We start from the raw sequence: 15738 nt of genomic DNA, 5'->3' as shown, positions 1-15738 counted from the left end.
CTTCGCTCACATACAGAAGGAGAGACGGGCAAAGGCCCAGCATGCTGGCAGTGATAACTGAAGGTAATATTTCCCCCGCTCTATCACCAACTCTGTCATTGGGAGAGTTGAGTCATATTCAGGCGGTGGTCCCAGTCAGCCAGAGCAACTCAGCTGGAGACTAGGAGATGGTCAATCAGATGATATTTGTGGGTTCAATATTTCATAGTCAGCTCTTGTCATCTATAAAGGGAGAGCAGTCGGGTCTAGACAAAGTCATCACATGCAGGCTGAGTGGAGAGGAGAGACTGATGAATCCTGACAAGGCCTGTAGGCTGCTCGTTTGATGAGTTCGCCTCTGGGAAGAGGATCTGATCACCTTTCCTCCGACTGTAATTAACTGGCTCTTGAACTTGGAAAAAAAATGCTCCTTGGTTATGATCTTTGGAACATCTTTTGATGTCCTGAGGCGAGAGAAAAAACAGGAAACATGTTAGGAATTTACCTAGACTTAGGTCCAATTGTTCAGCACTGTGACTTTCTTTAGAGCTGCAAGGCTGCTGAATGTAAACTCTTTGACATTGAGTGCGCCCCTCTTAATTGTTCTGATTCAAATCATCTGTCACAGAGCCCCCAGTTAAAATCATCAAGCTTGCAGTCCAACTGTCAAATTGCCAGTTTGTTCTTGTCTATTCCATCTGCAGCATTGCCTACAGAACGAGGCAAAAATAAAAACATAGACTGCAAAGGTTTTTTTCAAAATTAGAGCATATGTCTCAAAGATTAAAGTTTTGTAGCTACTTTGAGCATCAAAAAGACAATACCTGCCAATTGTTTTAAGCAAAGCACAAGTTCTCCTTTATAGGCAGCGACTATTTCTAGTATACAAAATAAGACATACAACTTGAGATTGAGTATTTCTTCTTGCATTCATACATAACTGTATGTTGTCATTGCACTACAATAGACCTCTCTGGTAGTACATTCATATTAGGGCTGAATGATTAATTGCATTTGCAATCAAATCATGATATGTTAAATTGACCTTTTTCTAACAGCAAAGGCTGCGATTAAACTCTGGTCAAGTGACACGCGAGAGTAAACAGATCTTGACAGGGGAACAGACTTCGATACAAGAAGCGTAACTCCACATGAACGAGGAGCGCTGTGGAGGAGGGTCTGGCGAGTCCAAACAGCATTCCAGGACGGTAACAAAAACGTGCTCTGGTTTACTGGCATCTCTTTAAACCAATCACAATCGTCTTGGGATGCGCTAAGTACCGGATGAAGCAACGGTGCCTCTACAAAAAAGCCTCAAGAACTTATTTGGTGGAACATGTACATTCAAAAGTTGTTTCAGTCGTGCAACAGAAAACTCAGATTGGACAGATAGTCTAGCTAGCTGTCTGGATTTACCCTGCAGAGATCTGAGGAGCAGTTAACCATAGTCCTCATACAGTAAATCAACCGGAGTTTAAAATTCCAACACACAGAAAGCAGAATGTAACGAACATCCGGCCGAAATGAGGGACATCCGGCAGATATGATGGACCTCAGTATGGTGACAAAGCATGGGCTCACGGCATTGATAAATACACTGGATAAGCGGTACAACATGCCCTCCCGCACATACTTTAGCTAGGTCGCCATACCGGAGCTACACAAAGAGTTCCAGTGGAGCTGAAAAGTTTTTTTGCTGCTACAACTGACGGGGTCAAGCCGTAGAATCACTATGGCTGGCATGCCATATTTGTTGTGCATATATAACGTTACATATTTAAAGACTGTCCAGTACAGTTTACAGACAAGGTTTAGACATGTGCATTTCTGCAATCTGCACTTTAGTTTGTGTGATTTGTTGCTGACTTTCATATTCATGTTTACACCAGACTTATTTGTCAGTGATTTTTTGTCATGGTAATTATTACATGTTTACAAGGCTGGACATTCAACAAATCGGTCACTATGATTGAAGTTGTTTAAATAAATAATAATGTAATTCATATTAATTCATGCATCACTTAATTTCATCGTAACATACAGGCCTGGCCTACAGGAAAGAACAGTTTGTTTAATCTATCTAATATTGTGTTGGTCATAGTTTGTCTTTGTTGAATAATACAGCAGATAAAAGACATAAAAAAAATGATCACATTTTAAATTGCAGTATTGGTTGAAAAGATCGCAATTAGATTATTTTCCAAAATCACCTAATTCATATTAATATCAATTAGTTTTACATCACTTCAACCTGCTGTTACGGACACAGGTGTGACCCAAACACAGTAGGGCTGCCCCCTAGTCGATTAGTCGACTAATCGGTCGTTTTGGCAAATCATATGAGCTTAGTCGCCTAAGAATTTATTCAATCGACTGTGGTGAAGGTAAAGAGAAGAGTTTTATTTTGCTGAGGAGGAACTGGACTGAAGCTGTAGGCAGGGAATGGGGTCCGGTGGTAGCAGTGGGAAGTGGAGATGATGGAGACCAGGCTAACGTGAGCATGGGAATTGGTGAAGTGCGTGGTGAGCAGAGATAGCTTGGAAGCTAGGTGGTTTCTGGCAGACGATCAGGGGGATGAGATGAACAGGGGAGACAAGTTAAAAACACGAAACACACAGAGAAATAACTGCACTAGGACTAGTGTTGGCCTGAAGTGCATCTACCACGGAGGTTGAGACAATAATCTGGCGAGCAGTGGTTACATATACTGCAGGTTAATGAGCTGATGAGGAACTGTGTGGCTGCTTGTTTCATGCAAAGCACAAGCGCAGCACACTTAGGTTTTACCTCTGTAACACTTTGTTATTGATAAGGGGAATTCTATGCTAATCTTTGCTAGGCTGTCTGGTGGCCGACCTACTGGAAATACTGTATATGACTGCCACCTCTCTGTCTCACTCTCTCTCTCTCTCCCCTTGTTTCTTGTCATTTCTTGGTTGTCCACTGTTGAATAAAAAATGGCATTTGTTAATACATATTGCTTCCTTGACAGTTCTTATTATCAGCCGATTGATTAAATAGTAGTTTAGGTTTAGTCACGCATTGCCAGAGCTTCCTCCACAGCGCTGCGGAGGAGGGTCTGGCTAGTCCACCCAACATTGCGGGATGGGAGAAAAACGTGCTCTGGTTTATTGGCATTTCTTTAAACCAATCACAATCGTCTTGGGCGCCGGACGGAGCCACGGTGTCGCTGCAAAATAGCCTCGGGAAGGAACTTGTTTTGGTGGAACATGTGTACGTTCAAAAGTTGTTTTAGTCGTGCAACAGAAAACTCAGATAGGACAGATAGTCTAGCTAGCTGTCTGGATTTACCCTGCAGAGATCAGAGGAGCAGTTAAAGCTTCAGTGCGTAACTTTTTGATATTAATGAACGTCCATTACATTCAAGCCATTGTCAAATGAGTTGCTACAAAGCTAATCAAGACAGCGCGATCACATGAGGCTTGTATCATGTGGATGCGGCGACAGTGTTGTTGTCATTACTTAGAATTCCTCATGGGGTAGACAGAAATTACACACTAAAGCTTTAACCATAGTCCTCAGAAATCAAACGGAGTTCAAAATTACAACCCAAAGAAAGCGGAAGGTAATGTGACATCCGGCATTTGCGGCACTGGAGCAATCCCGGAAGTGGAACGTCGTTATAGACGTTAGACTAGCTGTGAAAGTACTCCAACTTTTTAAATACGTATATAACTGATTTCTGCTTTTTAATAGAGTCCTTTATATTTTCATTTTCAAATGATTCCAGGTATTTGCCTTGTGATACATTGTGCATCATAGGCTGTGCTGCACGTTATCATTGTTGCATCATATCATATTGTATCGCATTGTGACTTAACCAGTGAGCCCCACCACTTGTTTTTCACTGCAGTTATGATCTTATGCTCATTGCTGCAGTTTATTAGGTGAGGGAACAATGCTGTACATTAGGGAAAATCTCAAACAAATCAAATTTCCCACTGAGATAAAAAAAAAAAAAACAGTTAGCTAACATGAACTGTTTCCGATTGACTGGCTTGATTAAAGACATGGTTCAGTGGAGCAAGCTGCAGAAATTATGAATAATTTAACTCCTGTTGGTGGTAGTAGAGGAAATTTCAAAAACCGCCACAAGTATAATGGTGTAAATGTGATTATTATGGTCATTTAATTTTCGGGGCTTTTTAACCACATTACAGACATGACTATTTTCCTCTCTGTAGTTGATGCCTCCCCACCTGCCATAATCTATAAAAGTCACTGAGTCACTGTAGGCCGATTACACTGTAAATGTGCACTGAGACGGATCGTGCAGATGTCTAGCAGAATTTTTTTCCATGGATTTACTGAAAGCAATTACATTTACATGGCATGTAAGACTTTTAATGTGGGTGTTCACAGTTTTAGTGAAGTGTGAGACCATCCATCAACTGGAAAACCTTAGTTCAACCTCGCCTGACACCTATCCCCCCTGCTGAAGTGGCCGTGAACACGAGAGTGCCGGGTTGCTCTACCAGCTCTGTAGATGACAGAAATTAGATTTTTTGCACTGATCTTTTGCAGGTTAATAATAAGTGTTCATTTTGCAGATCTATCACCTGAAGTCACACATGCACAGGTGTTCATGTTGAAGAACCACATAGCAGGAGGGCAAGCGCTGATTTGTGTGTCATTTACACACACCATGCAGACTTTTTTTTCACTGTGTGAAGAGATGTGAGAGCCAAGAGACTGAGGGTCATAATGTTTTCATCTAATGTCAGGATGATTAGCCTGGATTTAGTGTTAGATGCGATGGGACAGGCACTTAGGGACTGATTAGACCTGCCAGCATCACTGTCTGCCTGCGTAGAATGACTCAGTGAGATTGAAGTGCTTGGTTTCAAATCAGGATGAGAGTTTCACTAGTGTTTCCCTCTGTCAGTGGTACTTCATGTGAGGCTTTCTGTAGCCAGATTTTCTACAGCCATTTCCAGTCTTTTGGCTCTCACCAACTGACACCGCTCAAATGCCTCTGGGCGCAATTGGATGGTCCTTCAACCAATCAGAACAACGATCCGGGTGACGTAGCAGCGACAGCGGCATCAACGGGTTGCTGCGCTTCAGGTGACCGTCATGTTGAATGTAAACAAAAAGCTGCTCGCCGTCGCTGCGCTATCGTCATCGTGTAAAGCCCGCCTCAACGGTTGTGATTAGTGCCTCAATTTGGAAAAATTGGAAATGGGCTTGAATGGGCTCTTGGCCAGACTGACTTGCAGAGCAAATCTCAAATTTGCCAGAAGTTTGTCAGGGTTTTCCCAGGCTAACAACTCTCATATATTTCCGGTGAATATAAGGCTACAGCCAGCAGCAGGTTAACTTAGTTTAGCAAAGACTGAAAAAAGGCTAAACAGCTACATGCTAAATGCAACAAATATGGCAATCTTTTCAAGATTTGAGCAGAAATATGGTGTATTGACATTCAACTGAAGCTTACTTTATCATCTCTCCAGTGGTTAAAATGAGCAGCCAGCCGGTGTTCAAGGACAATTCATAATCTAGTAAAAAAGAAAACACCAGTTGGTAAAAAACAAATGGTTTAAATGTAGAATTTGAAATGCTCCACTGCTTCTTGTCTCTCCAGCTTGGCTCAAAAACAAACCTCCTCTTCTCCACACTCGCTGCCTTTCATCAGTCAGAATTGCACAGTAGGAAGAGAGGGAGCTCGAATCAGACACGTTTCTCTTTAAGGGGGAATTAAGCACGATTAAAACCTTACAACACATTTATGACCGTAAAATATCTGTGGGGGGGGCCTTGCTTTGTTGATTAATACCAATAAAGCAGCAACTGCTACAGCAGATACTTGCATATCTGGTTCCCCAAAACCACTTTTAAATCCCACCTAATCCAAACCCACTGCAAGACACCTCGCAGTTACATTGTCAGCCCACAGCAATTGAAAACAATTACCAACAAGATGTTTTATCCTTGTCATGAGCCAGAAAAGCAAATATATTACAGCAATTAAATTTTTCCGGTATTCTATTTGATTCCCACTCTCACTAATGATTTTACTTTTCTTTATGGGGAAATGATATAGTATTGTTTGTGACAATATAATGAAATGCAGTAAAACACGATGAGAGGAGAACAGAAGCAGCGCCACATACTGTGTTTCAGTGCTGGAAATCAGTTCTATCACTGTGGTTTCAGTTTCTGCTGGTAGTTTACAGCCAGAGAGAGCAGTTAAAGTTAATTTTGTCTAAATCTTAACAATAGTGTCACTGTGCCTCTTCAGGGCAAATTTTGTGCTGTTAAAACAAAATAGCCTTTGGTGACAGATAAATATGTTTCACTAGCACCTTTCGCAGCCATTCCTCAGCTTAAGTGTTACTCAGAGTGTTAATCGCAAAAATAATCAACAAATTACTTCACAATAACAGTGATTATTAATTGCACCCCTAATTGGAACGCCTGCAGATGAAGGAAAGAAAGCCTTCAGTCCACCTCTCTTGTGGGCACAATGGACTGGAAGGAGACCCAAACCAAACTCGTGGATTGAATGTCTTAGCTACTCAGGGAGTTCTTGGGATGCCCCAGAAGGAATTTGAGGATGAGAAAGGTCATTTGAGCTGTTCTGCCTGTCCTTTTTTTGCCCTTGGGGACCGGATCAAATCTGAGCGGATGGATGGTTGGCTCGCTTGGAGTTGCTTTTTCAAGTCAGCCTCCCAAATGCAATGATTTAGACAGATACAATTGAAACCTCACCTCATACATTGTTTTTCAGTCTTAAGTCTTTATTAAGATATATGGACATATGTTAGAAAGTTCACTGGACTGTCACCAAGTCTGTAATAATCTGTGATGATTATACACTTTTAAGCTGTAGGTGATCGGTCAACATCAAGAGTACCCCTAATAACATATCTAGTGTAATAAGTAGAAAAGGCATTGTTGTGTTTTTCTGTCGTTATTATCACATAATGAGCACCAACACTTGATGTTCCGTTCTTTGCAGAGTGAGCTGCCGTGAATCCTGAGAGGAGAAGTCTCCCGACAGGAGACAAGATGGCGTCCAACAACACCCTGCGCAGCTACTCCATCATCCCATGTTTCATCTTTGTAGAGGTGAGAGGCTGTCTCTGAATTATAATCCTGGTTTGTGTGGAATATACATGATGAGTTTGTGTGTGTGTGTGTGTGTGTGTGTGTGTGTGTGTGTGTGTTTGAATGACAATTTAACCATTAGCAAATTACTGTACCTCTTCTGTTAAATTATACACTGCTAACCAGAGCATAAAGTGCTGGAATGAGTGTCAAGCTGAATGTGTGTGTGTGTGTGTGTGTGTGTGTGTGTGTGTGTGTGTGTGTGTGTGTGTGTATGCGAATTGTTGGGCTCCTCCATATTTAATTACCATGTCAGCTGAAAGTCCTTAATCAGAGAGATGTCTCAGGACGCCCTTCATTACTCTCTCCTCTCCCTCTTTCTCTTTTACACACACACACACACACACACACACACACACACACACACACACACACACACACACACACACACACACACACACACACTCTTCTCTGAGGAAATATCCTGCATAACAGTCTCAGATGAGTTTATGCCTCTTCTTTTATCGCATGCCTTCTTCTTGACTGACCTTTGTGTCATATTTTCTGACAGCCTTTCACAATAAGAGTCTTTCACTCTCTACATGAATGTTATTGTCTGCTATGCTGGTGTGTGTCCGGGTATGTCCTCCAAGACAAGTGTAAGACACTCCCAGTTATTGATTAGTCAGATATCAATAATTTAAATGGAGCTTTGTGTCGCTGAGAGATGGCAAAAAAAAGCCTTCAGCCGTGACACTATTTCTATTCTAATTTTCAGTTTGACACCTTGACATGTAACTTTGCACTCTGCCACCTTGCCACATCAGGAATAACCGGCGGGTGAGCCAATTTGACACATTGCAAGTTTAATATCTGGAATGAGCTATTCTCAGAATGACTAAGAAGCACTTAACCCTCCTGCATAGCTAGCTAAGAAAACTAAATATACTGGTAGATGTTGAATGGTCTATTCTTATTTGTGTTAGTCGAATAAGTCAGACATACAATATATGCTATGATTTCTATATTAGAAATCCCAATCATGTCAATTGGAATGCCACTTTTACTCCCACGCAGCCAGACTTTCAGTTAGAACATCTGAGAAATCTCTCTGTACAGCCACTGTTACATAACAAATACAGTGAATACAGACACATTTCAAGCACTTTCCTCCTTTTAAATGTTGTTTAACTTTGACAATATTAATTATCACAAAGTGCTTCATGTTCTATAGAATATAGAGAGTCATAGTTGTACAGCAATTTGCTAATTTACAGCTGACAAGAGTCTTGGCTGGAGCTCAGCATGAAATGCTCCGTTGGACATTGCTAATCATGGCTGTGCAATTTGTTTAATTAGGATGTGTAACTTGAAGGGGGTTAATGGGTAACTGATTATTATGTTGATGACAACAGTTCAGCATCTAGGTGGCAAACTCTATATTCAGGATGTTTATACAGTAGTGCTGAACACCAGACCTTAGCGGTGATGGTCCTTACCATTGGATCTAAGTATAATTGTTCTGTTGTTGTTTTGGAAAATAACATGCTATCAAGTTGAGGTTGGTTGAAATTAAAAAAAATGGCAAAGGTCCTAACCATTCTTCAAATTTGAATGTGCATGTTTCCTATGATAACAGTACTGTCACATTAAGTCAGTATGAGCTGTCAGGCTGCAAATGTCGTCATTGTTAATGATGAAACCATCACATTTTGATGATCAGATGGCGTGTTACAAATTTAGTTCTGGGGACTTCACTGTTGCCATAGTAACGTGTGCATCTTCAAAGTTGTTCAATGCTGGTAGCCAAGGCAGAACGAAGGAAATGAGCAATCAGCTGTTATTGGTTAGTGAAGAAAATGTAAACCCCAGTAATAGCTGTTCTATTACTTAATCACGTTGAAGAGGGAAATGTTCACGTGTTGTTTACAATGCTTTATAGGGTTAGGAAATGTCTCCTTTTAAATAAACAATATGAGTACAGTTTCACTCTTGCCTTTTTTACCCCCTTATTTTTTGTATCGACTTGAATCTGTTGTTGAATCTGGGTGTTTGGTGTTTTAAGCCCACAACGTCGCCTTCCAGGCAGCGGGGCAATGGTTATGTTTAGGGTTAAGGTTAGGGTTAGCTGCCTGGAAGGCGACGTTGGAGGCTTAAAACACCATTGAGCTTGAATCTGATGTAAACTGCAAAGTGATCTGTTGTTAAAGGGACACTCCACTGATTTTACGCATCAAATAGAGTTTAATTGTCACAAAGAGCGTTATTCTGCCAGTGAAAACAGTTGTATAGTGCCTTTTGTGTCTCTGTCGGGACCTCTTGAAAGTCTGAACTATAACCCGGATTATATCATCAGGGTTATTTTCAGCTCGGCTTTTTAAGCAAAAAGCCAGTGGTACAGGGGGCATGGAGTTTGAAAGATGTGAGTGCTTGCCAGACAGGTAGCGTCTATCGAAAGATGCATTGTGGGAAATGTAGGTGTTTTTAGGGGCTCAACCCATACTTAAGATTAAAAGTCAAGATATGTTTACCTCTGCTGCTTCAGTTTTTATCGTTTTGTAAATCTATCTCTTACAAGTCTGCCAACCTTATGGAAGTGTAATATTAATTTGCAGGAGTGCTGCTTTAATATGGTTGAAATCAAAATTGATAACAGTGGGGGTTTTTTTCCCCGGTATTGCCATTTATATCCCAATATGGAGATACTTGCATGTAATGATGGAACTTTATTCCACTATGCTTTACATCAGACAAAACTCTTAAAATACAACTACTTTAAGTAGTCATTTAAATGATTTATTATCACCAACGTGATTGAAATGAATCATTTGCACAGTAATTCTATAAAATTATGCAAAATATGATACTACTAAAAGTTCATAAATGAGGATATAGCACTGTCACCCAGTACTGAGCTGTTAAAGTTCAAAATTACTTGACAAACATTTTGATTTTATTACAAAATCTACCAACTTCAGTATATGAGACACACATCCAAGCACAAGACACAATATCAAAATCTCAATATCCCAAAAATGTATCACACCATGTACAGTATATGTTCTCCATGTTGCAGCAGAGCAGAGTGCTCCTGAGAGAGACACACTGTAATAGCCCACTGAGTAGCAAGCTTTCTTTAATTTTCACGACTCTGTTTTCACTTATTCCCCCTCGTCTTCACAGACAACTCCCAAAGGCATCCATCCACCTCCCCGTGTCGCTCTGCCCGTCCCCGTTTTCTCTGTCTCTCCGTCTTTGATGTCTTTGTCACATCCTCGCAGCCTCATTTCTCTCTCGCCCCTCCTTTCTCCACCCAACCTGCTCCCTCCCTCAATCTCTCCCCTCATCTCTTCCTATATCTCACGGTGTCGCAGGAGCCCTTCATCTTTTTTATCCTTCCTTGTATCACTCCATCGTGGTGCCCCTCACTCTCTCTCTGCTCCTTTGTTTCTTCTTCTTCTTCTCCTCTCTTTTTTTCGCCCTCTTTATCTCACTCACCATGCCTGCCACGAAACAGAGCAAGGCAGAGGGACAGTGTCGTCACATGACCGAAACAAAGCGCCCTGATTGGAGCAGCTCCAGAGCCAGAGGCAGTGTAGCAGGGAGGATGCTTATTTATGGTGATTTGTTTACGTAACTTGTTGCTTTTGCGTTACTTAACCTCAAGTGGATCATTTGTTGATGCCGTTTGCCATTACTGCGGGAGCGACTGCGAACGACAAAACCAATTTGCCCAATTAACCCCCCCCGGGGATCAATTAGGTGTTTCCGCTTCTGATTGTGATCTGAGGACTTTGAGATGAAAGGGGATAAAACAAAAATTAAGAATAGGATGAGAGGATTTAGATGGAGTGCAACGGGAAGATAGGACACAAGGGAGGAGAAGGAAAGATGAGATGCAGAGGATGAAGAAAGTATAATAGTGGATAGGAAGTGAAAGGTTGCAAAAATTATGAGAAATTAATTAAAGGCAGAGGCGTGGAGGTGAGCAGTGAAGAATGAGGAAGGAACAGATATATCCTGTACCTCCCCCCCCCGGATGAGATTATGTATTAACACACAGAGCCCCAGGCCTTCATTTATCCAATAGGACCACTTAGACTTCTCAGGTTTTGGGTACAAAAATGAAAACCTTATTGAGGTTTTAAAAACAGAAATGAACCAGTCTTGACTATTCCCACTGTCAACGTTAGAGATGATTTCTTTCTTTTATCTTGCTCAATATCCTCCACCAGTGTGATGTAATGATGCTCTCGGCTGTCATTATTTCAAAAGCAAAAAAAAACAACCATCCCCCGCAGGGAGCGATTGTTTTTGATGTTGCTCTGTCTCTCTTTTGGCTGCACTGATGCAATATAATTTTTGTATTTGGGTGATTCTAAAAAGGGGCTTTTATCTAGGGAATCACGTGTTAAATTTTGTTTTATAAACCTAATTCAACCTGATGGTTTTGATTAAGTTTTGGACAGGAAACATGCCTGCAATCTGCAAACCTAAAGTTGGATATTTTGACCTAAGGATGCTGAGGAGAGGACGGATGCTTTTATATAGACCTTAGTGGTCCCCTAATACTGTATCTGAAGTTTCTTTCCTGAAATTCAGCCTTGGTGCAGAATTACAGCCACTAGAGCCAGTCTCACAATGAGCTTTACTTAGTATGCCATTTCTGTATCTGTAGCTTTAAATGCTGTTGAGGAGGAGAGAGAGGGGGCAAGGTGGAGGGTGGGGGTGTGGAGTTGACCATCTTCCTGCCCAATTGTTGCTCTGTTTCCTCATGGGCGGCCTAAATTCTCTGGGCAACTGTGGGTGGTGGGCAAAGCAGAGAAAGGGGAGGTAACCTTTCCCCTTATGACGTCATATAGGGAAGATTCCAGATCGGCCCATCTGAGCTTTCATTTTCTCAAAGGCAGAGCAGGATACCCAGGGCTCGGTTTACACCTATCGCCATTTCTAGCCACTGGGGGACCATAGTCAGGCTGGGGGAACTCATATTTATGTTAAAAAAAACTCATAAAGTGAAATTTTCATGCCATCTGACCTTTATCTGTGACCCACAAAAGTGTAATTATTATTTTTTTTTTTTACTGTTCCACTGGAAAAATCCAACTGATGTGATTGTTACTTCTTTTTTTTAGCATGCTGAGAAAAACTTTTTTTTAAGATTGACAGACAAATATACATACCCCAAATGGTACAATATCCTGTACTTAGTAGGGGTCGGGAAAAAAAAAATTGATACAGCATAGTATCACGATTCTTTCTGTGGCAATACTGTATTGATACACAGACGCTATCAATCTATTATTATGTATGTGTAGGTCAGTTTGTCGGCTTGACAATCCCTTTTTTCAGCAATAAAATTGAAGTGAGATGAACAAACCGAAAAGTTTATCTTTTTAAATAAAACAGATGTTGACAAAGTTTCTTTTTGGGGACATCATTTGGAAAGTTGGAAACAAAAAGGTAATAAATTGCAATATATCGCATAATATTGCAATATGTTTAAAATCGCAATAATATCGGATTGTGACATAAGTATTGTGTTGATATGGTATCGTGAGGCCTCTGGTGATCCCCACCCCTAATACTTAGCATATTAATAATCCTACCTCAAGAGATGAACGTCTTTGTTACTGGGATTTTGTATATAAAGCTCTCAGTCATTTGTAATGTCCTTTCAGTAAAGACTGTAAAAGACACATTTTATGTCTTAATTTCGGGCCCGTACTCAAATTTAACAAAACACGTTTCCTCATTAAATCCTAAGCTTTTGAATACAACTAGCTGTCTTCTGTCACTGAAAGACAAGTTTGACAACAGAAGTGTAGCATTAAAGTCTAAATCCGGGGAAGCCAGACTAAGATGTCCATTTCTGTCTGGCTTTTTTTCCAGTCTACTAACGCAACATGACAGTGAAATGAAAATCTAGGACTTGGTGTTAGATTTATGTAACGTTTTGTGGTTGTTTTCAGGGAGTGAGGGAGAAGATAGGCAGTTGGACTGACAGTAAAATGATTTTGTAGGGAAGGAGACGATGAAGGAAGAAATTTGGAGCGTTGAAGGGAAGGGATGTATAAAAATGTAATTAAAGGAATTGGATGTGTCAAAGGTAAATACAAACATATAAAAAAAGTAATATTGCAAAGTAGTTTTGCCAGAAAAGCAAACATACAGTAACTCAGTCTTATGACTTATAACTGACCCCTTATATTAACAAGTTAAAGTGAGACTATGTAACTTTTTCTAGATACTGGCCACTGTGGTAAAGGCTAAAACATAAATTTGTTTAACAGGACCACAAGTAGAATCATTTAGTCAACAGTTGGAATTAGTAATGTTAGTTATACAGCAATGTAGCTACAGTTTGCAAACATTAGCTAATATTAGCCCCCAGGCTACGCGTTATTATGGAACTCACGCAATTTCTAGGCAAGACCCGCCCTTCAATAGCAGTCACACGCTATTATTGGCATCCATGCTTACGCTAGGTAACGTAACCCGATTTGTTAAGGTCCTATCCCCTGACCAATCGGCTATCCTAACCTTAACTACTTGAGGTCAATGCCTATAACCCCAACCAATCGAGCTACATCGTAAGGCGGGACTTGCCTAGACGTTACGTTGGATCCATAATAACGCCCAGGTTACTGGTCATACCAGACAAAGTCATGCTAGTAGCAGTCAAACTTCTATCAACTTCTTTCTTCTTTCAAAAGTTACATTGTCATGGTTTGAACCTAAATAATTGATAGTAATGTAAACTTTGGGGCAGCACAACAAGCTCATTCATTTGATCCAGGTTTAATTTGAAAATATTGATTATAACAGTTTTAATGTTGAGAAAGAGTCAGAGATCTGACTTTGACAGAAGCCTATAAGTAATTTTTTTTTTATTTTTTTTTTTATTCATAAATGGAGGCAGAAGGAAATTATTGTTGAGTCCTCTGAAGTAATATACTTACTACACAAAAGGCACTGAGAAATGTAGCATGTTAAAACTCAACAGAGGTCGATGGCTGCACTAAAATGCCCTGCCAGGTTCTTAGGTGAAAGAGGTGAATTTTACCCTCCAAGGGAGAAGGATAATGGTATGCTGCAGTAACTTTGCATTCACATTTTACGACAGCCAGTCTTATCAGCCTGCCCTTCACACAGCTAATGCAGTGTGACTCTGGCTAGGGTAGGGAGTGAATATAATAGAGCCACATGTTATGTTTTACAGAGAAAAAGAGACACTTGTCCAGGTGTAGAACTGTCACAGAAAAGCCAACTCATTAAATAGTCACAGAAATAGCTACAGGCCTCCAGGGATTACACTGCACCACCACTGTGATTTATGTATTACTTAAATAAAAGTGTATGCACCACAGAGATAAGTTACAACATAACTCTTAAGTAACAACTATATAGTTACAGATGCTCCTCGGGTAGGTGTAAATCATAAAATGTCACAGAATTATACTCACTGCATGCAATTTTCATAATAATAATAATAATAGACTTAACTTATTGATACATTTCAATATTTAAATCTAGCTTTTTTTTACCATGTGCTACGATGCCAAGTGGCTCATGCCAGCCAGAAAGCTATTGCACACAGCAACCATGACATGGAACCGATGGAACTTTATCTTTGATCGTTGATTGGCCACTTGCCTTAGTTATGATTTAATGTCAACACTAGTTTGGTTATGCCCCAAGTAGTCGTGTTGCAATCAATTTAAGTTGCAAACTATCTAGTAGTTACTAAGCCTTTAGTGTCAACAACCCAGTGCAGATCTTTTACTTCAATAAAAGTAGCAGTGTAGAAATACTCTATTAAGAGTATAAGTCCTGCATTCAAAAAAGTAGAACACATCCCATAGGCTACTATAAGTATTAGCATCATTGTTTATTAGTTGATTATATTTTGTATTAATAATCTGAATCAAAATAAACCAATAACAGCTGTCAAAACACATGTAGTGTAGTTAAAGTACAATATTTGTCTCCAAAATGTAGTGGAATAGATGTACAAAGTAGTTTAAATTGGAAATATTCTAGTAAAGTACAAGTACCTCAAAATGGTATTTAAGTACAGGAGTAGATGAAGTAGATATAGTCCTGACTCGGAACCCAGTAAAGTCTGCTACAGACTACTAGAGAACTAGAACTAGAGAAGAGTGGGAACAGGCTGAACAAGCTGAAATTGCTTGTTTTTCATGGCCTGTTTTGGTAATTTGCCACAACCCAATGACTCTCATCATGTCTAATAGCTCACTGCTTGTTTACAACTTTTTATGATTTATAATCTGAAGAAGTAGAAGGAGGCAGGGTGATAGAGAAAATAAGAGCTTTCTAGAGATCTAGAAGAGAGTGCGTGATGGGGATGAATGTAGGAGGGAAGAAATGGTTCATGGACATGTTAATCTTCTTAACAAGCTAAATGCTTCGTACAAAAAACCTTAAAAGGTGACTTGTTTTCTTTGGCAACCTGGACCCAATTTCCCTACGTTTTTGTGTCTAAGTGACAATTTTCAAAATTGGTCCAGTATTGAGCAAGACCCCTGCAGTCAGCAGAGGTGAAACAACCTACAATGTAATGTTAATGGGCAATTGCAATCTTGTTTTGCCACTGACATGCTTGGATTATTGTTCTAAATGTCAACATTATGGGAAGGATCCTTACAGAGGTCAACCTTTTTGTTA

At 40.2% G+C, this 15738-nt stretch overlaps 1 protein-coding gene across 2 annotated transcripts in view; it reads left to right on the top strand.

Moving 5' to 3' along the window:
* Positions 1-15738, top strand: part of plppr1 (phospholipid phosphatase related 1) — a 62041-nt gene that overhangs the window by 14573 nt on the left and 31730 nt on the right. For both annotated transcript variants that reach the window (XM_028601827.1, XM_028601828.1), the window contains exon 2: positions 6962-7071. In XM_028601827.1, coding sequence (XP_028457628.1) covers positions 7012-7071 — 60 coding nt within the window. In that variant the 5' untranslated portion in view covers positions 6962-7011. The remainder of the gene's footprint in view (positions 1-6961; positions 7072-15738) is intronic.

The sequence above is a fragment of the Perca flavescens genome, chromosome 16 (genome assembly GCF_004354835.1).
Source record: "Perca flavescens isolate YP-PL-M2 chromosome 16, PFLA_1.0, whole genome shotgun sequence".
NCBI classification, from domain to species: Eukaryota; Metazoa; Chordata; class Actinopteri; order Perciformes; family Percidae; genus Perca; species Perca flavescens.
This window is presented reverse-complemented; position numbering and strand designations above follow the sequence as displayed.